Source organism: Fopius arisanus, unplaced genomic scaffold (assembly GCF_000806365.1).
Source record: "Fopius arisanus strain USDA-PBARC FA_bdor unplaced genomic scaffold, ASM80636v1 scaffold00013, whole genome shotgun sequence".
Classification (NCBI taxonomy): Eukaryota; Metazoa; Arthropoda; class Insecta; order Hymenoptera; family Braconidae; genus Fopius; species Fopius arisanus.
In genome coordinates, this window is record NW_011887752.1 from 1,309,321 (window position 1) to 1,332,683 (window position 23,363).

The following is a 23,363-nucleotide window of genomic DNA, read 5'->3' on the forward strand; positions in this document are numbered from 1 at the left end:
GATTCTACCTGTATCTAGTCCTTTCCTGCCACTTTTCCGTTCTTCATGTGTCTTAGCGCCTGCTTCACATCTTTGTCTCTGATTTGTGCATCTAATTTCCTGGTTTTTCCTTCTGATCCGTCTCTCCTCCTTATTTTCCTTCTTTTTCACCTTCCGATTGTATGGTCTCTCTCTCGTTTCTCTGTGGTACTTCTTCTGCCTTCTCCCCTCTTTCGTCTCATCGTTCCTATCATCCACTGGTTCTTTTTCTGCCTCCAGTAGCTATTTGAACTGTCTCATCCACTGGCTTTTACCTCATAGGAATCGTGGCTTCACGATTTCGAGATTTCCGAGATAATCGATTGTGTCAAGCGTGTCGCTTTTAGAATAGGATCGTGTTTGTGCTCGCTTTTATTGCTTTTTCTGTACCATGACATGGCTTTCCACCATTCTGTTAGGTTTCTGCTGGTTGCGACCCGTTCTTGTTTCTCCTCCAGCCATCTCTTGATCAATTCTATCCTTAGTGTGTTCAGCTCCCTTTTAGATGTTACATAATTCGTCTTGTTGTGCTAGTCTCTGTTTTTGTTGATAATCTTACCTTCTTCAAAAAGTTCCCTTCGCTTCCTCCTGTATTCCCCATGATCCCACGTTTCCATTATTTTTTCAGTCTTTTGTCCTCTGATTTTCTCTCTGCTTTCTTCCACACCGCACTCTGCTATACCTTTTTCCTGTTCAATTCTGGCAGTAAGGTCGCCGATTATTATTGCTCTGTATCCTCCTTCTGAGAGCCTGAATTTCTCGTCGTTGTTCTTCAGTAGGCTCGTCATGTTCTCGTCCCGGTTATTATATATTATCCGTATTTCGTATCTGTTCTCTTCGGCCATATTACTATCTCTCTCTGATCCTTAGTCTGTACTTCCACTCAGTTATTTCCCAGCTGCTACTACATTTTCTTTCTATACCTATTATTTATCCGCCCGATGCTGTTCCTTTTCGGTGTCTTATAGTCGCTGTCTGGCAGTTCGCGTGTCAAGTTTCTTCCAGGTTTTCTACGTTTGTTGTTCGGTTTCCGCCAACTGCCGTGTTGTCCTCTTTACTGACCTCTTTATCGCTCTCTTCGCTCCATATGTCTTCCATAGTCTCCTGTATTCCATCCGCTTCATTTTTTCCAGTAACTGCTTTCATTGATTTGTTATTGTCTTTACCTTGCTTTGGATCTGTTGGGTCTCCTCCCTAACGTAGCATCTCCTTTCTTGTTAGTTTCCCCTCGCCTTCCTCCCTTTCCTATTCCTCGGTGCCTTCATTCCTTCGTTACCATTTTCTTGTGTCTTTATTTATGTCCTTCCTAGCTGCCTTATGTTTCCTCTCTGTGCTTTTCTCCCTCCTCTTCACTGTCAAATCAGGCGATAGAAAATGATGAAATCACGCCGGGGTGAGGTCCGAGTCGGTCAGCCTTGGTAAGCTAAGGTTTCCCCAACCTTGTTCTTATCTTCTGTCTTCGGAATTCTTATCAAGGTTATATTCATTTCCTCCACAACGACCATCCATTCACTAATTACTTGCTTCAAGTTATTGGGTAAAGTTGTCACTTCACCCCAGAATTATGGCCAAGTACTTCATTTCATTTATTGAATTACTGGCAATATGGTTTGCACATAAGATCGCTATTAAAGGTGATTCCTCATCACGAAAGCATTGAAAAAAAAAATTTTCCTAATATTGCTGCTTATTTTTAATAAAAATCGATATTGATACGTTACATTGATGGGATGTTGAAAACTCCAGCTAGATCAGACAGTCGCCCTCTGCCGGTATCAGCCGAACCAGGACTCGAGGAGGGAGAAGAATTCAATTAGAACAGGTAGCTCCGTTAAATGAATAAGACTCCTGTCCCACCTCCCACTAACGAAGCTCGGGAGCCGGCTGAGTCAAATGAGCCGAGGTTACTGGGCTCTTTGTCCATCACTCGTTACAACAGGTTTTCTTTTACCGTTTCTTACACAATAAGAAAGGTCATTGGCGCATAATGCCTGTACTGTTGTACACCATATCGAAATACGCGGTAGCGTATCGGCCAAGTAAAAATCTAATCTCTATCCAACAAATGAGGCCGAGAGCTACCGTGTATGTATACATGACACAACTACCCCTTCCACTACTTCCAAATCGTATTCAATCCATAAAATATAAACGTCACAAGTTACATGAAAGCGGTGTATAGTTACATCATATCAATTGCCCTCAAGCTTTCAATTGATACAAGTTTTCCCTTTTTTGATTAATATTGGAAAAAATATGCCCATAGAAACGGGGTCATTTCAATATTTTCTCGATTTCTATGATCTTCGAATATATTCAAGTCACTAAGTTGGCAGCAGTTCGATCCACCCTAACCAAAATTTGGCGCTGAAATGTTGCCATCAGTGTAGTCAAACCATCGAAACCGTTGAATTGTAACAGGAAAAAAGAGGAGAATGTTTTATTTCTTCCCTCTCTAAATTTGCGTTTCGTTCGAAAATTATACGCAGTTCTTGACATAGGTATGTCATTACACCTGTTACTGAAGTCAATTCTGGAGGTTAATTGAAGTGTGAATTTCGAGATTTCGATTTTTTTTTAATTGATTCAATCTAATAAATATATAAATGTAGAAAGGTTTTTTTTTCAAATTGCTGAAAAATATTATGCACTGCGTAAAAAAATTATGCAAATAATATACTCAAAATTAAGTAAAAACATGATGTCTGTAATAAAAATTTGAAAAACGTGAAAATAATGTTCAACTTATATTGAAAAAATTTGTTGAAATCTGCCAAAATAACAAAAACTGGTGTTTTTGTAAAAAAAATACTGTGTCAAGTAAAAGTCTCGCTTAATTGATTCCGCAAAAACCCGTCCTTGGTCAAATATGACGTTTCTAGAAATTCAAAAAAACTCGGAAAATGTTAAAGAAAACGCCAAGAAAAGTCATACCACTCGATTGAAAGGATTCAATAATGGAAATAAAAAATCAATAGAGGCAGGTTCAACATACTTGGCGCGGGTCTTCTCAAGAACTACAGTTAGAGCCAAAGATTATCTTCGGCCACTTTGGAATACTAATCAAATTTCATTTTAGCATGATCCTGTGAATACAATCGCGCTAAGTAACTTGATCATGCCTCTATTGATTTTTTATTTTCATTATTCAATCCTTTCAATCGAGTCGTATCAGTTTTCTTGGCGTTTTCTTTTACATTTCCCAAGTTTTTGCTTCCGAATGGAAGCATTGCAATCGTCCGATCCCGACCGGAAAAAAAAATCTAATTTTGCTTGGAAACGATGTAGAATGGTCTGAAATGTAAAAATACAAAAGTTTTTGAGAATGTCTGTGCGTGGTGCCCCCTGGCCAGGGGTGATTTTTTAGTTAAGAAAAGATAAAGGTGGGTAAAAAAATTCCAAAAAATTTGAAATTTCGTCAAATAGTAGGTAAGAGTTGAGGCTAACTATGGAATGAAAATTCGGCTAGATCGGTCAAGCCGTTTTTGAGAAATCGTGATTTGTTTATAAATGGTTTTTTAGAAATATCTCCAAAACTAATGAAGGTATTCAGTTTTGTTTTATTTCATTCCCTTTGCCATGATTGGTTCTATTGGATTCAATCAAAAATTTGAAAATGAACTATGGAAAAAATCATAGTTATTGTCACTTTTATGTTTTTGAAAAAAAAATGTTGTACGCACTCTCACCCCCGCAAAAATCGAGATATCAACTTTAAATTTTGACGAGATTGTCCTTTTGTCACTGCAACGGATGGTATTGAAAATGAGTAGGATTGACTGATTAGTTCCGGAGATATTCAATTTTTAGTGTAAAATGATTATGTGGAAGATCTCAAAATTGACTTGACCGAATTCATTTTTTTTTATATGAAAATGTTTGTCTCGATGTCCCCTATCATTATCAATCAAAATATATAGAGTCGCCCATACAAACTTTTCGAGATATTTAGATTTTTTCGTTTTTCAGTTCAAATTGTTGTACGCATTCTCACCCTCGCAAAAATTGAGCTATTAACTTCGAATTTGGATGAGATTGTCCTTTTATCACTGCAACGGATGGTATTGAAAATGAGCATGATTGACTGATTAGTTCCGGAGATATTCAATTTTTAGTGTAAAATGATTATGTGAAATATCTCAAAATTGATTTAACCGAATTCATTTTTTTTTATGTGAAAATTTTTGTCTCGATGTCCCCTGTCATTATCAATCAAAATATATAGAGTCGCCCATACAAACTTTTTGAGATATTTAGATTTTTTCATTTTTCAGTTCAAATTGTTGTACGCATTTTTTTAATTCCATTCTTTTCGTCATGCTTGGCACTATTGAAATTAATCAAAAACTGGAAAATGCATCCTGTAAGTAATCATAGTTATATGACACTTTTATGTTATTGAAAAAAAAAATGTTGTTCGCTCTTTCATCCGCACAAAAATCAAGCTATTAAGACTGCAAATTTCGACGAAATTGTCCGTTTATCCCTACAATGGATAGTATGAAAAATGAGCTTAATTGAACAATTGGTTTTATAGATATTCAAATTTTAGCGTAAAATGATTATATAGCTCAGAATATCAGGATCGAATTCGTTTTTTAAATTTGAAAATTTTAGTCTAATAGATGCTTAATTGCTACGACCATTTAACATTCATAATAGATCCAACCTGACGAGGAAAAATATATTGTTAAAACCATTCGGAAGCCCGCCATCAATTTATTGATGGCAAAAAAATATACCTATACATTTCGCTAAATCCTCCACAATGATATAATTGTTGTCGCCTACTTTTGCTTCCGAATGGAAGCATTTTTTTAATTTCTAGAAACGCCATATTTTGGCCAAAAACGGGTTTTTACGGAATCAATTAAACGAGACTTTTACTTCCCACAGTTTTCTTTACAAAGACACCAGTTCTTGTTTTATCATATATCATAACCGGTGTTATTGTATATCGATATTTCGAGTCATTAAAACTACACTTTGGAAGCATCTTCACCTATCACCGGTTTACGTGTACAATAGCACGTGCACAACTCTACTGCTCATTAATTAGGGGCGTGCCCAAAAATAACCGCCCAGATCTTTATTGTGCACGTTCCTAAGCCATATGTGCATAACTAAAATTCAATTGTAAATATGTAAATTATACGAAAAATATGTACACAACTGTTTATTTCAAATTAATTCAATGTGCACAATTTTTACGAAAAACGTTTGTTTTCATTTGAGTGTACATCTTTTCGTACATATTCTATTTTATGTGCACACAGGCAAATAACATTGTGTACAATTTAATCAGCGAAATTGTGTGAATAAATTTGATGAGCACGTTTAAAACCCAATTGTGTATATTTCATTTGATTTTTACACTTGTGCACAAACATAATTGTATACGACTCTTATGTGCCTGATTCCTTGTCTGAAAATTTGGTGCATTCACCGAGCAAATTTTTCGAGTTTTCAATTTTCAAAAAAATCCATCTTTCTTAAATTCTCAAGACAAATGAGAAATTTAGTGAGCCTTTTCGATTGAAATTGAATTCTAACTCATATAATTGAGGAAACAAATGGCTTTCAAAATTGAAATTTGAAGACATTTTTTTCACTGCGTATATTATTAAAATCACATTAAAACTCAACAGTTTCGCGGAGTATCTGCTTCGGGGCGCATGCGTCGATTCCACCCTCACCGAGGGGTGGTAAAACCATTTTTTACCCCTGTTCACCCCCGATTTTGTCTCTCTCCACGCCACATGCGCGTCATCCTTGTCCCGCTGGCCTCCCCCTGCTACACCCCCCGTGGCGCCACTTTCAGTCGGGGTCAGTTCAGTCTGTGCTCGACCGGAGACCCCAGCATATCATCCCATATTTTTCTCGTCTATTTTTAACGTTGGCTATTGGATAAAAAAATCGTTGACAAAGTAAGAAGCCCAATAAGTGATCGAGTCTCGGAAACGATGGAAACGCGGGTGCAAACCAGCTGAGTGTCGCCCAGCGATAATCACCGATTATCAGTCATTTACCCCATTATTTAACTGCTCACCCGAGCCGTCCCCGTCGCAAATTCGCGCGATAAACAATGGGGAAACGCCTGACGATGAGAATCTGGGATTAAAAAACCAGGAAATAGTGGATTGTGTTTTCCTTCTGTGATTGTGCTGAGTAATCTGTGTATTCTGGGGTCTTTTTTTTTTACTTTTTTTACCCTGGGGAGGTGGATGGTGGGGAGAAGGGGGGCACCTGGGGGGCCGGGGGAGGCAGTTCATGAGGATGATGGACAACATGGAAATGAAGCGAGTATGAACACTGTGGACATGTCCCGGAGGAACACCGAGACATGAAAGAAGACTTCAGGGTGGGTGGTACTTTCTTTTTTGAATTCTGAGGTGAATCTTTTGTTTCATTCTTCTCTCTTCCTTTGCTCTGTGAAGACACGGACTTTCGCTTCGCTTGCACTCCACAGCTATGACCCTTTCGTGGGACCGTCTCGGTAGGAATCTCGGGATTTTTTTTTCTTCTCGTTTTTCACGGGTTGACTCTTGGGGCAGATTTTTTCGCCACCCGCTCTCAAGCGAAATGAGGTTCCTTGTCTTTTGTTGGGAGGATCGTGTTCTCGCATGGGAATTAACGAGGATGTGAGCTCTGATTTTTTCGGATTTTTCCAAGAGGTCTCAAGACCTAGGGAAATGGAGATGCGGGTGATTATTCTGAAAAATCTGAACGGGAATTGGTCAGTTTTCCACAAATATATTGTAATCTATTACTGATATCAAAATTTTTCATAAAACTTTTATTGTAAAACTGATTGAGGGCTACAGAAACTGTTATTACATAAAAATGGAGATCTCCATTAGATCTGGAGGTATCTCTGGAAAAGCCTTCTAACTCTAATAAACCATCCACTTATCACGATACCTGTAAATGAAATTACTTTAAACTATTTACTTTGATTTAGTGATTAAAACGAAATTCAATGTTCGTCACAGCTGATGTATATGTAGACATGAGCACGAAAAACATGCAGAAATAAGTCGAGATGTATAGAGTGTAAAGTTGAACAATTTAGAATTGAAAGTTGACTGTAAATTCGAAGAAAAGATTTCACTTGAAATTAAGAACAAGGACGAGGTTCATACTGAGTGAACAAATTATTGACGTTCATTTTCTTCCCTTTTTTCTCCGGTCTGAATATCTTTTCTATCGGCTCAGGTTGGGTTTCTCGCGTGCGTTACACGCAGACTATCGATTCTCGCGGGACTACTACCGTTCGCCTTCACACGGACCACGTACTGTCGTTACTACCGTGTATTGTTTTTTCTCCTTTTTCTTCTCCCTCGTCCCTTCCTAACGGCTGGTATGTGCGTGACGTCACGCGCAACAAGGGTTGCCCAGGAGGTGAAAGAGGGCGGTAGGGCCAGGGGTGAAGTTTGAGAGAGGCGGTTTCGATCGACGCCGCGCACGAAGCACTATGTATTCCGATCTTTACGTTTCTTTTGTATAACCAAGCGGTTGAATTTTTTTCATTTTTTCGTTTCGCTTTGTCTCGTTGCGTTGAGCGCACCTCTTTTTACTTTTCCAATCTTTTTCAAAGCCTCGTTTCACTCGTTTTTAGGGCATCATGAGGTTAGGAGACATGAAAGTGGCGGGAAATTGGTGGACCATCGCCATTACATCAGGAAAATACTTGGGATATTGATGTGATATTTATGAGATCGCCATTTGGCGTAGAGTGGAATTTTAGAGTAAAATCCGTGGACAATGCTTTGAGAAAAAATAATGAAAAAAATGTGTCAAGTTTTGATTTCACTTTTCTTTTGTTTTTTCCTATAGGGAAATAACAGAAATTGGTTGCAAAATGGTTAATTATTCCTTATGCAGAGTCTAATAGTATTTTTCACGCCTAGGACGGAAAAAGGGAATCTGACAAGTGCGACTTTATGGTCCGAGTCGGAGACGAGGATTATAACGCGCATGAGTCAGAATCACTTTTTTGCCGTGGCTATGATGCTATTTTATGTCATTATGGCCAAAAACCGTTTTACCGGCCGCAATGACATAAAAATTTTTAGTATTCCCTTACTTTTCACATCTTATAATCACACATTCATATGAGAATCTTCAATTATGATGGAAATGTCAATTTCTACATAGAGTACCGAGTGAAATCTGCATTTTAAATATTTTCCACTTGAAAAAATCGAACCATAATTAAATTAAGAAAAAAATTATGGCTAAAGCCATGATGTAATTATCTCTTAAGGTTATCTTTCTAAATAAATATCTTCTCTGCATATTTATGAAAAAAATTTTATGAATTAGGGTAACATCGTGAAAGTAAAGTACAGCGGAACAACGAAAAAATTGCAAGAGTCAGCAGATAAGATTTAATATCTTTGCCTTTCCAGTGTATTACAAGAATTGATTCTATTAATTGGCAAAATCAGCAGATACTGCTTCTTGCGTAAATTTATTTCAGAGTATAAAAAAAAATGTTGATAGACCATCGTAAAATAGTGAGGGCAAGCTCTAATGAAAAGACGAAAAAAAAGTTGATAAAAATTAGCAGAAAATATTTGTAGCCTCTATCCCTATGCGTTGATTACAGAATTGAATAATTCAGTGGAAGCTCCTCTCAGCGTGAATCACTATTACAAAGGTTTTTTTTTCTATGGCTTTATCCTGCTGTTGAGTGACAAATTCTAGGAGGTGAAATCCCATTTTTCTGGTGGCTGTGCTCCTTTCCCCCCAGTTTATCTTGTAATGAAGATTTGCAAATTCTTCCAATGAAATTATACACCAGGGAATGATGCATTGGGGTGAGACCTCTAGTGGCGGAATTTGAGAAATTGAACGGCTTTCTCTACGTTTTTTATTAATCAAATGTTCTTGTTGGTTCATACATCCAGCAGGGCTAAATTGGGGGAGTCGAAACGGTATTCATTCATAATCCCACGAGATTCCCCGCATAATTCTGACTGACAGGATTCATTTTTTCCATCGGGCCAGAGAGAAATTTCATGCTCTTAATCATGCCAGAGAATTCGATTAATTTGCATGCATATTTATTTCCTACGGGTGTCGGTAATCGTTTTCATTTCCTCCAGTTTCCTATCGAACGAGTGAAAATCCGTTCTCAATAAAAATATTCATCTTAATTTTAATTGACTTTCGTCGTGTTAGAGTTCACTGAAATTTCATGAAGTTTTGCTATTAAAAATGAAGTATTCTATTTTTCCGAGTAAATGATTCGACAATTAATGAAGCATTTGGTTTCTCAATTCGATTATTTCGAGAATGAGGGGACATTCATCCTATTTCATTCCAGAATACTCATGTTCCATTGAGAATTCAATCATGTGATAAAATTTTTATCTTGCTCCCATAAAAAACTCTCCAATTTCGTCGGTCTCCTTACAACTTGAATTTTCAGTCGTTTGTCTCATTAATATGACAGAATAGTACTTTTATGAAAATTACTGTCATATTCTCGATGACATGTTAATAAACTTTTACAATGCATGATTGGGAGATTATTTGTATTGTTATTTTATGTTACATTCACTGAATTTTTTGTTAAGTTTTATTGGAATTCGCAGTAAATTTTATAGTTGTTCATTATTGGAAATGGGATAGTTAAATTAATGAAAACACTGTTAATAAACACTAATCACTATTTCTTTATTAAAATCGCATGAGGAAGAATAACGTCTGAATTCTATCAATATCTACAAGAGACTAAAGACTAACCACAAAGAGCATAAGAACATTCGTCACCGAAGAAAGAACCCTACAATGTATGTTTATACAAACACTGAGGCGACTCCATGGAGCCCTACATATTGATTAATTTTTGTAGTCATCATAAGGCAGTCCAATATATTTCTATGAATTTTAACTTGATATTCTAACAAACATTAAAAGTTCCATTTAAAAAATCTTAAAACTGTAAATTTTAGTCCAATTATTTGAATTAATTGAAAAATTCAATTCAAATGAAATTCGAATAAAAATATTAATTTTCCTGCTTGTTAATCTTTTGAACTTTCAATTAATTCCACCTGATGAAATGCTCATTATCGAATTGATTTTTCAAAAATTAATAGACGCTCGGAAGTTGAGTCCTTTCATATTCTATACAATAAAATAATAATAATAATATTAATAATTGAGTTTGCCAAATGAACTGCCTTGGCAAAAGTGATTTCTTTTCAGTGCAGGAAGTTTATGAAAAATTCGAATTTTTAATGATTTCTAAAAGGGGAAAAAAAGAAGGTGTTCCATAGTAATGTCGGAAAAAATTCATTTCGAGACGAGATTTGCTGTCCTCCGGAGAAGATTAATTTTTTTACAACCCTGATTAAATTTGTCCCCATATAAATTCATCAGCGGCTATCCCGACTAATCAGGACGCGTTTTTAAAAATTTTTTTTCAGGGATATGAGAATAATTTAAGTAGATAAGACATTACGAAAGAGTGTATAAAGAGTAAGGGGAATGGACGTAACAATAAAGAAGGATCAACTTTGGGGTGGGGTTGGGTGAGCAATGAGTTCTATTGCTCGTAAAGTCCAACGAGTGGCACCTTCAGAACGTGATGGACTTGTACGTCTCTCCCGGGTGTGTCCCACCGTTCAAATTTCACAAGTCCAGTAAATAATTTGTTGCTGTCTGCTAAGAGATCGATTTGATTTCACTTCAAAGGAAGGATTCGCTGATCCCCCCATGGAAATCATGTTCAAACGTTTTCGTGAATCAAAATCGAGGTCAAGCATAATGAGACAAATATTCCAGCTCTAATTATTGTCGATATCACTTTTCTCTGAATTGTTGGAGATACGATATCGATCTCCACAAATCAACTCGCATTGTTAGAAAATTACACCTGAAATTTAAAGTGAAAAAAATTGAATTTTTCAACAACTGAAGCAAATTCCTGGCCAAATCCGCGGAGAAATCTTTGTGGACTTAGTGAATTCCTAAAATATTACAATAAGTAATTCTTATTGATAGGTTCGAGGAAAGCGTCCCTCAATTCATGAGGAAAATTACTTGAAATTCAATGCAACACATAGGAAATACTAATTCAAAAATACGCGATTTAAAACGTAATTTACGGGGTGCCTGACCTCATAAATTACAAATTTGCGAAGGTAAATTATCATTCTGATGACGTAAATTACGTATCCCGATCGAATAATTGCGAGTTTTCCCCTCGTGAATTACAAGTTTCTATACCCCATAAAAATGACAATTTAAAAGACCTAAATTACGTTTTATATCTCGTAGCTTACGACTCTGATCTCGTAATTACGGGTTAAGGTCAGACCTCGATTACGATTTTACGACGTGAAGCTTGTAAGTTAGGATTCATAATTAACGTGTTCGAAACCGTAGTTTACCAAATTGCTAGTGCAATTCACGAGATCAGCATTGCCGTAATTCGGGAGCGAAATGTGCTTGTCGGAAATTTTACGGAACTGTCACGTAATTTTTATCTAAAGTCACCGAATTTTTCTGCGGTGTTCCGTAATTTTTATCTGAATTATCGGTGAAAAATGACGATACCGTCACTTAAATTTTTCGAATCGATGCTCTGCGTGCATTGTTAGCCGAAGTATAGTTCCTTTAAATTTGTAAATTTTCTAAAAAAATGAAGATTGAATTAAAGTTTGTCAATTTTCAATTGATTGCCATTATCTTATTAAGTACAGTTAATTGGTAAAATGAAAAAAATGAGGGGTCAGTCCCTGCGAATGACAACTTCCATCTCTGCAGATAAGTTAAAACTTCTAATGAAAAACGTTCACATCAATATCAGTATATCATATATTCGATAAAATATTTTTCACCAGAAATATTAGAAAAGTTAAGGATAATATCTGTGATGATAATAATCAGGACTCGAGAGAAGTTCTCCCTCGGGTGGTATTTAATTCTCCATTGTATGCCGTAAATTGCCCCAATTAACCTATTATATTGATCTTTATGAATTCGTAAAGTTCAGGATTAATTAATCGTCCGGAAAATTCTTCCCCTTTCAAACTACAGCGCAGATGAATTCAGAAATTATCCCCGAAATGATATTTATTTATCTCTTGAGAAACAAACAACATATTCATTAACATATTCAATGAACTAGAATATTACGAATATGGTATAATGTCTCCCTTAAATGTTAAGACCATGTACCATAAAAAAATCTTAACTTCGCGGAAAAAGTCATAGAAATCCCGACAATTGTCATAGCGGAAACAAGTGAAGAATTACCAGGTTTTACGGATTTTATTGCTTCTGAATGACAACATTATAATCGTTGAAATTTATCTTTGATATTATTTGGGAAGTGCGAAATTGCAATTTTTAGGCGTCGCGGTCGGCGTGTATGTATATATGTATGTATATGACAATTTTTTCATTAGCTAACCGAGTTGGATGTTGGAAATAATATAATAGTAATGACCGCTCTATCGTTATGTTGAAAAAATTATTCAAAACTGTTAGTCAATTTCGAAATATTAAAATTCTGAGCTTGTCGCGGAATATTCTCTTTTAATTTAATTTGGTCAGTGTCGAAATTATAGTTTCTATGTTATACCGTGGAAAATAGAAGATAATTACCATACTTACCGTGGAGGGATGTGTTTTGCAACAGGGATGACTTAATGGCGAGTTTAACTATTAACCTAGTCACTTTTATACTAAATACGTTCAACAAAAAGTCAACTATTAAACTGTTTATTTATTAGCTTACAAATCCAATTTTGCCTGTTGGAGTCGATTTGTATTCAATGCATTTTCATTTTTAGTACTGTCTCTTAACCTATCGCCAAAACCATGCCTGTCCCATAACTCATACCTCCAACCCGAGTCAAAATTTTAGTTGAGTTTTCAACGTACTTCTAGCTGCCCGTGCCGTCACACTTTGATGTTGAAATTTTCCGCCCATTTTTCAACGTACTTTCGACCGACCTCAACGTAATGGTCGTCGGACGTCGAAAACCCGGTCAATTGCTACTCGGGATTTCGACGTACCCTCAACTATCATAACGGCGTCTTCCGATTATCGTATTTACCACTGGTTTTGACTTTATTGCAATGCTTCACATAATTTTTATGTAATAATGATTTACTACTTTTTATAATTACTAACTCAATGTAACTCTTAAATAACTTCTTTCTTTTATTCTTTAATAAAAATTTGCCTTTCATTAAACTCTAATGATTTATAAGGGAGGGGGATATCGTAGAGGGTGGGATGGGCCTCGTGCCTAGCAAAAGGAGAATTGACGTTGAAAGCCCGTTGAGTGTCCGTTGAGTTCCGATGGATTTTCAACGTAAAATGAGGAATATTTGGAAATAAAACCCAATATTTACGTCGAAAGTCAGTCGATTCTCAACGTCATTTAAACGTCGCAAACGGACTAATCGAAGTTGGAATTAAGTCGACAAACCAACGAAAATTTTGACTCGGGAACGTATATATGTTGACTTATTTTTTCAAATTATTTTTTCGAATAATTATGAAATTCACGCGTTCTGGCCCGTTAGTAATTTTTGTAATCTTAGTAATTTTTTAGTAAAACCCAAAATTTCTATCTTGTTCTGTAAATCACGTTCATGCAAATTTTATTTTTTTGTTTTATGTTGTTTGCTTTCGAATATTATTGTTGATAGATTGAGACGCAAGGAAATTGCAATGGCATAATTAACCTTTATTCTCAACAGACCAGTTATTATTCGTCCCGATTAATTGAATATGAATCATTTACTAATGAATTTATATGGTATATTTTAGTGTTTAGTGTTTCTTGAGTTATTTCCCAGTTCCATAATGTTTCATACAAATGGAGGCAATAATTCCCATGGGTTTGAACTTCTCTACGCAAAATATAATTCAAATACTAGTATATTAAAAAACAATTAGTTGACCAACTCTATTAGGCAGGAGGTGCTTAACCATTACTTTATGTTTTTCTCATTTTCCATTTTTACCGATACAATTAGTAGAAAGATATACTGAAAATACAAGATTGAAGACTTAATTTACGGAATTTCTGATCTTGTACATTCCCGAGTCAAAATTTTCGTTGGTTTGTCGACTTAATTCCAACTTCGATTAGTCCGTTTGCGATGTTTAAATGGCGTTGAGAATCGACTGACTGTCGACGTAAATATTGGGTTTTATTTCCAAATATTCCTCATTTTACGTTGAAAATCCATCGGAACTCAACGGACACTCAACGGGCTTTCAACGTCAATTCTCCTTTTGCTGGGCACGGGGCCCATCCCACCCTCTACGATATCCCCCTCCCTTATAAATAATCAGAGTTGAATGAAAGGCAAATTTTTGTTAAAGAATAAAAGAAGGAAGTTATTTAAGAGTTACATTGAGTTAGTAATTATAAAAAGTAGTAAATCATTCTTACATAAAAATTATGTGAAACATTGCAATAAAGTCAAAGCCAGTGGTAAATATGATAATCGGGAGACGCCGTTATGATAGTTGAGGGTACGTCGAAATCCCGAGTAGCAATTGAACGGGTTTTCGACGTCCGACGACCATTACATTGAGGTCGGTCGAAAGTACGTTGAAAAATGGGCGGAAAATTTCAACATCAAAGTGTGACGGTACGGGGAGCTAGAAATACGTTGAAAATCCAACTAAAATGTTGACTCGGGTTACGAGTTTGAAAACGTAAATTACAAGCTAAAACCACGTAAAAAAGTTACTGAAAGTCATGTTCAAATGACACAAAATATCCTTAAATGTGAAGATTTTACGCTGCCCAAAAAGTTTTTTTAATATGTGTCCTTGCATTTACCATCCCAATCACGGATTCGATGTAATTGAGATGTCGTAAATTTCGCGAAAGGGGGCGTAAATTACAAGGTCGAATCACGTATCTTACGACCTAAAACTCGTACATTGTAAGATCGATCCCGTTAATTATCGCGTTCATTATATCACGTATTTTAAGTATAGTACTATCTGGGTGTGATTGTCACGAAATCACACTTTTCATTATCATTACAGGATCAGACCTGCTACTAAGTCAGTGCTGACTGACCGGATATTTCCTTGAAAATTCGTGGAGATGAATAACTTTTCTGAATATATTTCACATTCTGAGGCATTTCACACCATTTCGTATCGGCCAAAAACTACTTTTGTGCAATTTTTTGATATGTGGTAAAAGTCAAAAGTTATACAACATACAAATTGGTGGTGCTTCAGGACAAGCAAATGTTTATAGCATTATAACTCGATAAAAATTGGTTGTATCGGAAATATAATGGAATCCTTTTTTATTGCAAAAGAATTATATATTCATCTCACAATTTCATCTTTATAGTGAAGTTCAATTCAAAATACCTTTCCAGATAAACAATTATAAAAATTGTAAAAAAAAACGTGTGAGCAGGTTTTTAAAAATAAGAAAAAAAGATATGTGATAGAGTACTTGACTGAGTATCGATGGTTATATTTCAAAAGGGTGTTTCAAGATAGGGCCTGAGATATTAATTATAAAAGTGCAGTGGTGAAATTGCTCTACCGAGCAAGTTGTATCCACACATCTGCGACGTTGAGTGGATGTTCTAGGCATCTAGAAAGTTAATACGCAATAAAATAATAGTATAAATATCATTTATCTAGGAATTTATCCCCCTTTCAAATGAAGTTTTGAGAAGTACAAAAAAAGCTAATTTAATTTAACTTCTAAAATTGCACAGAATTCAGCAAAAATATTCAACACAGTGCAATTTTAGAAATTAATGAATTTTTTCATGAAAAACTATTTGGTGTTCTCTTTCCTCGTGTTTCAGAATATCTGAGGGGGCTTTCTACCACATACTTAATTTATGTCAGAATAAAGAAAAAACATTTTTTTTTTGCAATAGTGTGGAATGCGTCATATGTGATTCACCAGTCAGTGCTGCGATATTCAAGAGTATTTATGTCAGTATAGCGTGTCTTAAATAATGAATTTATTCATGATGTTACTCTATTCTCGAAATTGACAGATGAAACGTTGTGCCGCCATATGTTTCTTATTTATTCTAGTCAAATTCGATAATTTTCTGCTACCGTTCTCCAGAAATGTTTCAAAACGAACTGTCTATGTAAGTACCGTGACTTTCTGAAAATGTACTCTAGATGTTATTCTGATTAGGATAGGTATTACAAAATTATTACACTCGGAGATGCCATTAATACCACGTTAGCAGATTCTACCAATGTGTCTACGATCGTTCGGCTGAAGTTTGGGAAGCACATCCGAATGGCCACGGTATTCACATAAGTATTACTATTTCTGCAGAATCACCCATATTGTATATATCTATATTCTGATTGATCGACATAGAGCACATTGAGAACAAATATACAAAATTACATCCGTTCCGATAGTTTTGAGATATTTGCAAAAAATATTTCAGAAACAATCACTGATATCTCGAAAACGTCTCGACCGAACGCGCTAAAATTTATCTCAGATCAAGCCCATGTTAGGACCTATAAATTAACAAATTTTCATAGAATCAATTTATCCGTTTATTCGTCCCCTTTCCTAAAAGTTCAGCACCATTTCTACTCAAACTTGGTATTTTTCCATTCCAGACTTCTACATAATTTCCCCGCAAAGTTAGACAATCGGAAAATCGGACGATTCTAATGTTTCCAATTCGAAGCAAAAGTAGTGAATAATAATTGAAAGTAATTGCTTGAACCTCCCCTCCCCGGCCCTGCACTGTACTCTTCGCACATTTACCACCCCCACTGCATGGGAAGGCATACAAGGACTACACTCAAATAACAGAGCTCTTAGTCCTAAAGATGCAGACTGCAATGTTTGCAAAACGTAAGGAAATGTGGCATTCATCCGGAAGCCAACAATAATAATAATTACTGTGATTCCTATTAAATTCATATGGTGCGGTAATATTTTGCATACATTTTTACAACGCTCCAGTAATTTTGTAAATTCAATATCTACAGATTTCACTTGTTCAGAATCAAAATTGTTCGTAAAAAGAAAGGAAAGGGCAGTTTATTTGTATTTATACGTTTTATGTACTGAGGGAAAAGAAATGAAAGAGGAAAAAATAAGTTGTCCGTGATATAAAATCCGATTTTTTCATGAATACGAGTCGGGATAATTCGAAACTATATGTTTTGACGCCCGCTCAATGAAATTCATGAGATCCCTTGTTTTTTTTCTTGCACCCCTCGATTTCCCATTTTTCGTGCTGTCATTGTACACGAGATGTAGATACCGCGGATATTGCCAGAGGGGAAAATGCAATTCAATGGATGTTGAAAATGGTGAAGCGGTTCTCTTCAATATATGGCGATTCTCAAAATGATTCGTCGAAATTTCTCCATCAGATCCCCGCTTTTTGCCCCACACTTTAAACTACTTGAATAATATGATGTTTAATAATGAATGGAGATTTTTCGAATCCGTGAATTTCAGGCGAGAATATGATCGCGTTAATAAAACTTGCGTGTGCTATGAATCTGGCTCTTGTTACAATTGGATTATCCCCGCGTATATTTGTAGTCAACAAACAAAACCGGTGGGGCTTCGTAAATTGGAGCACGGAATAATGGAATCCCTAGACTCTGCAGAACCGCAAAATAAGGGGAAAACCTCGGTGTTAAGTACACCTAGTAAAATCGAAATCTACTTGGTATAAGCGCGCATTGGCGCGTTTCAAAGTCTGAAACTGTGAAACTTTTAAAAGTTTAAAATTAAGACCCCCATAAATCTTAGTTTAAGATTCAAAAAAATCTCTACTTAACACTTTCCGATGTCTCAAATTAATACTATTAATGTAGAGCATTATTAATAAGTATTTAAAAGACGTCATTAATTATGAGTATTTATTTTTAACATTTAGGAATTAAATTGAAATATCCAAATCTAACGTGCTAATACCTCAAAGAAGTCTTTTTAAATGCTATTCTAAAAACAACCTTTTTTTCAACTACACTTCACACTTTGCGACTTGACTTGAAGTTGCCTCAATCCCCACATTGTTGAGAACTTGAACGAGCACAGAATCTCTATTTGAATCCTGAACGTGAATTTTAGACTGTCATCGACTAAAATAAAGCTATGTCTTTAGTCTATGTCATAGATATATACTAAAATACAGTCTTTTTATTGGTGGAAGCCTATATGAAACATTTGCATAAGAGTAATCGATGACTCTCGCTGGTTGTGTTGATAGGAGGTGACGCGGCGCGGTACAGCAGTGAGTTACCAGCGGTAGCAGAGAGCCTCGGGGATCGATAGGAGGGGGCAAGGATCGACTCTGATCGCACACAGTCGATTGAATCCGACGAATAATTGCCGGTCAAACACTCCACATCCACTTAAAACTTCCAGAAATCATCTGTAATCACTAACAATGGCCGATAAAAATCAATAATCATGAATGTGTTAACTATGGACACGGAGAACCGGGTGGTTCTCAATGTTGGCGGTATCAGGCACGAAACGTACAAAGCAACACTCAAGAAAATACCCGCCACTAGATTGTCGAGGTTGACTGAAGCATTGGCTAATTACGATCCGATATTGAACGAGTATTTCTTTGACAGACATCCAGGTGTCTTTGCACAGGTGTTGAACTACTATCGCACTGGAAAACTTCATTATCCTACCGATGTGTGTGGCCCACTCTTCGAGGAGGAACTCGAATTCTGGGGACTCGATTCCAATCAGGTCGAGCCTTGCTGTTGGATGACGTATACTCAGGTGAGTTTCCCTTATAAGCATTGAGGTGTTGGCAACTGATCCGGTTTTACACTAATCATTAGAGTCTCATTAAAGTACTCAATCATAGGAATGTATTAAATCCGGTTAAGTTACTTAGTTACTGAGCGCATTGTTGGTTGGATTGGCAAGGTTCTTACGTTTTTTACGATATTGTAGATTTAAATTGATAGAAATTTCCGACAGTCTGAGCCGAAATTAAATCTATTGCATAAAACTATTTTCCTCTTTCCACCTCAAATCAGAAAATTTGAGATTAATCAATGATACAAAAAAAGTCTGCGGCGACTTATCTTATATTGATACTGATTTTTCTGTTTGGATAAATACGAAATAAATAATATTTATACATAACATTGAGTTCATTTTTCACAGTTAAAATATGCATTGTTCTGGGTGAGAATATTGCCATTAATATATTCTTGAATTTCCATAATTAACTGAAATAAGATACTGAATATTCACGTTTTCACGGAAAGTGTTGCGGGAAACTTTGATCCAAACATGCAATTCAAGTTTTATCAACAAAATTCCATGTTGACCAGCATATATTTTTATTCAATATTTACTCTCCAGTTCAATTTTAAAGCATCAAAGAAATGATGATTTTTGTTTTGGAAAGCTGCGACAACCGATGACGATTCCGAGTCTAATCGAGTAATATTTTAATTCATCGTAACACTAAAGCTACTTCAATATTGACCTTATTCCAATTCAAGATAAAATCCTTGAGAAGCTTATTAATTTCTCCAGAAAATGAAGAACACACTCAATTTAATTTCTCGTCGATGAATTGAAAACAGTGGTTGTCCGAATTTCGCAATGACCTGAATCGGTGTAAATATTCATAATACAAGAAGAAAAGTGACCTAACGGTGGTTTGTACAAGATCGATAGCATCCGATATTCTGATTGGCAATTTTCGGACTTGGCGAATTGACGGAATAATAATCAAATTCGGGGACATCACACCGCTGCTCTATAGAGAGTATTGCTTGGAGGTCAGACATGTCTCTTATTAAAATGTTCATCGATCCTTCGGAAGAATCACTAATTGCTCACGAAGGGTAGTGGTGCCCTCGGGAGAAGTGAAGAGAAGGGGAGAATAGCCGAACCGATTCGAGACTTATATGACCCGCGAACAAAGGAATTCAGTGAAACCTACACTAGCGAACACATCTATTTTATGCCATGGTTCATTTTACACATAACCTTCTCTGAAAAGCGTTTCATATTAAATTCAAGAGGTTTGAGTTATTCCAGCGACTTGAGGTACTCGCGACTATAGACTACAAACTCTTCGGTAACAAAACGCCTCTGCATATTTCCACCCACCCCTTTTCATTCTGCCTCTACAAGTTTCTAAAACACTCAAGTATTCCTTTACGAGATCATCCACCTAACTGGTGGGGTTACAGACCGGTTACACAACTCGGTGTAATAGAATGTGCTTCAATGAAACAAGAAAATCAATGTTTCACGGTTTTACACTTTGCTTACGGCCTTCCTTTTCATTTGACCACCAAACCATATGTTTCAGTACCTCTCAACAGCTAAATTTTTTAAGAACTCAAATTTTCAGTTAAGAGTGTTCTACACCCACATATGTTCTACATTGCTTGTTTAATTAAGGAGTAAAATTTCTACCAATTTCAAGGGTAGTATAATGCATCCGAATGAATTCGACCGAATTCGTCTTCTCATACACGGTGGAAAAAAGTCAGTAAAAATTGACTCAGCGCATGGTAACAATACTGTGTCTTAGTCGTTCGAGAAAAATGACTGCACCGTTTAGTTAAACAAATAATCAGAGAGCGCGTACAGCAAATTTTTTTGAAAAACATAATAATTGAAATATCTCATCAGCTTTCTAGGAACACATGTATATATTCCTACTGATCTATACAGAGCATATTGCGACGAACATTTAAGAAAAGGAAATCGGTTGGATAGTTTCTTAGATATTTGCAAAAAAAAATTACGAAAACAATCATCGATCTCCCAGGTAAGAATTCCAAAGGCTGACGACGAAAACAGGAATGTAAAAACCTTAGCCCTTTGAGTGACTCCGGCCTGTTCCAAGTCTGATTTCATCGATTTCCAAGGTCCGATTTAACGATGGTTTATCCCAGGTAGGAAATGGGCCGAACCTGGCATAAGTCTCGGGTAGCCAAGCTCTGGGCACCCAAGCTCGGTTGAAGCTCGGTCATCTCTTGGTTTGCCAAACTTTGGGTACCCAAGCTTGGTTGAAGCCTGGGCCACCCCTGGGTGCCAGAGCTGGCATTTTGGCAAATAGGTGGCTGCCCCATACTCTGGCAACAGCTCTGGCCCAGTCATGGTTGACCTTCGGCACGTCGAAGCTCGCTGACCAGGCCTCCGCCAGTGGTGGGTCAGGACTTGCTGATTGAAGTTCAGCCACTGGTAATTTTTTTTGCATATATATATATATATATATATACAGGGTGTCCGAGATAAAATTGTACACCCAAATAACTATTGAATGTGGGTAGTAATCGAAAAATCTTTCAAATAGAAGTTGTAGGGCTCCAAGTGGGAAAAATAATGAGATATGTTTTGAGCATTTAAGTCTTCATGTTTTTATGCTACAAGCATAAGTTCATTTTTTTCATATGGGATCAAAAATTTTCTCGTAACAAAAGTTGTTGTACTCGATGAGATGAATCTAATGATGTCACACATAATGTGTTTTTTATGCTTTCTGAGCTCAAAAATACTAAAAATGGAACTTGTCAACGATATTCCAAATTCAGACACGATAAACAGAAAAATAAAGGAGAAACAAAAAGGCGCCAATGGATTGTTCTACTAGAAAGACGTTACAACATGTGCTCAATGTTCCCACCATTCACTTCAAGACACAACTCAAGTCGACGTCGGAAACTGTGCACAACCTTTCGAAGCGCTTGTTGAGGAATGTTGGCAATAGCGCCTCTGATACGTGTTTTCATATCTTCTGCAGTCGTTGGTCGATTTTTGTAGACTACATCTTTAATGTAGCCCCATAAATAAAAATCAAGTGGAGTTAGATCAGGTGATCGCGGAGGGCAAAGAACAGGACCACCTCTGCCGATCCAACGACGAGGAAACAGAACATTGAGATAATTCCTTACACAAAGTGCAAAATGCGGTGGCGCACCGTCTTGTTGGAACCACATTCTTAGTCTTGTGTGAAAGTGTACATGTTCCAATAAAACTGGGAGGTCATCTTGTAAAAACTGTAAATAGCGTTGACCGGTGACTGTTCCGTTGAAAAAATACGGCCCAATCACTTGCCCATCAACAATGCCACACCACACATTTACACTCCACTGATGCTGGTGGTCAATGTGCTGAGTCCAGTGAGGATTTTCCATAGACCAATAATGGGAATTAGGACGCTTTAATGCGCCAGTACTTTTAAACGTCGCCTCATCACTGAAAAGGACATTTTGGAAAAACTCGGGACTTTCGTTCAAGATCCTTATGGCCCAGTGTCAAAAAGCAACACGATCCTGTCTATCTTGTGCAGACAGTGCTTGTATCAATCTGATATGATATGGATGGTAACGGTTCGATTTCAAAATATTGTGAGCTGTGCTTCGTGGAATACCTGAATCTCTCTCAATTTCTCTTAAAGAGATGTGAGGGTTCATGTGAACCATGGCCAAAACGGTAAGCGTACGAGGATTGTCAGGATTCATCCGTCGTTGTCGTTGTCGTCGTTGCAGAACTCTTCCTCTTCGACAATTTCTCTCGATAACCCGAATGCATGAAGCTGAGGGATGACGTAATCGGTGTCGGTACCGTTGTCGATAAATCGAGCGGCCGCGCGATATGCACCTCAGCATTCTCCCAAAACCAGTAGAATATCCACAACTTCATTTGCGGAATAAACCATGATACGCGAAATCACTCAAAAATAATCTGAACTCAATAATCACCCGATTCGTACTAACTAAGAAACAATAAAAACTAAGGTACACCAGATAGCTCTGGTATTTACACTTTGGTGTTTACTGGTTCTTATTTAAAGGCCACTTTTTGTTTATCGTGTCTGAATTTGGAATATCGTAGGCAAGTTCCATTTTTAGTATTTTTGAGCTCAGAAAGCATAAAAAACACATTATGTGTGACATCATTAGATTCATCTCATCGAGTCCAACAACTTTTGTTACAAGAAAATTTTTGATCCCATATGAAAAAAATGAACTTATGCTTGTAGCATAAAAACATGAAGACTTAAATGCTCAAAACATATCTCATAATTGTTCCCTCTTGGAGCCCTACAACTTCTATTTGAAAGATTTTTCGATTACTACCCACATTCAATAGTTATCTGGGTGTACAGTTTTCTCTCGGATACCCTGTATATATATATATATGTATATATATTTTTTTTTGTTAATTGCTTTTATTTTATATGTTTCTAAGTACAAAGTTATCGGTTACATACCTAAATTTATTGAAATTGCAGAAGTTACTTGCATAAGATGATTTTTTACAAAATAATAATCATCAATATGATTTGTATAATTATTATTAATTGATATACGACAT

General features: G+C 36.4%; 1 protein-coding gene across 2 annotated transcripts in view; it reads left to right on the forward strand.

Moving 5' to 3' along the window:
* Positions 1–6,299: 6,299 nt before the first annotated feature.
* Shaw (Shaker cognate w) overlaps positions 6,300–23,363 on the forward strand; it is an 84,835-nt gene continuing 67,771 nt past the window's right edge. Inside the window, exons 1-2 of one of the 2 annotated variants that reach the window (XM_011299212.1) lie at positions 6,300–6,379; positions 18,259–18,788. In XM_011299212.1, the coding sequence (XP_011297514.1) occupies positions 18,462–18,788 (327 nt within the window). In that variant the 5' untranslated portion in view covers positions 6,300–6,379; positions 18,259–18,461. Of the gene's footprint in view, positions 6,411–18,258; positions 18,789–23,363 lie in introns of both variants that reach the window. The other variant, XM_011299213.1, reaches the window with a different exon arrangement.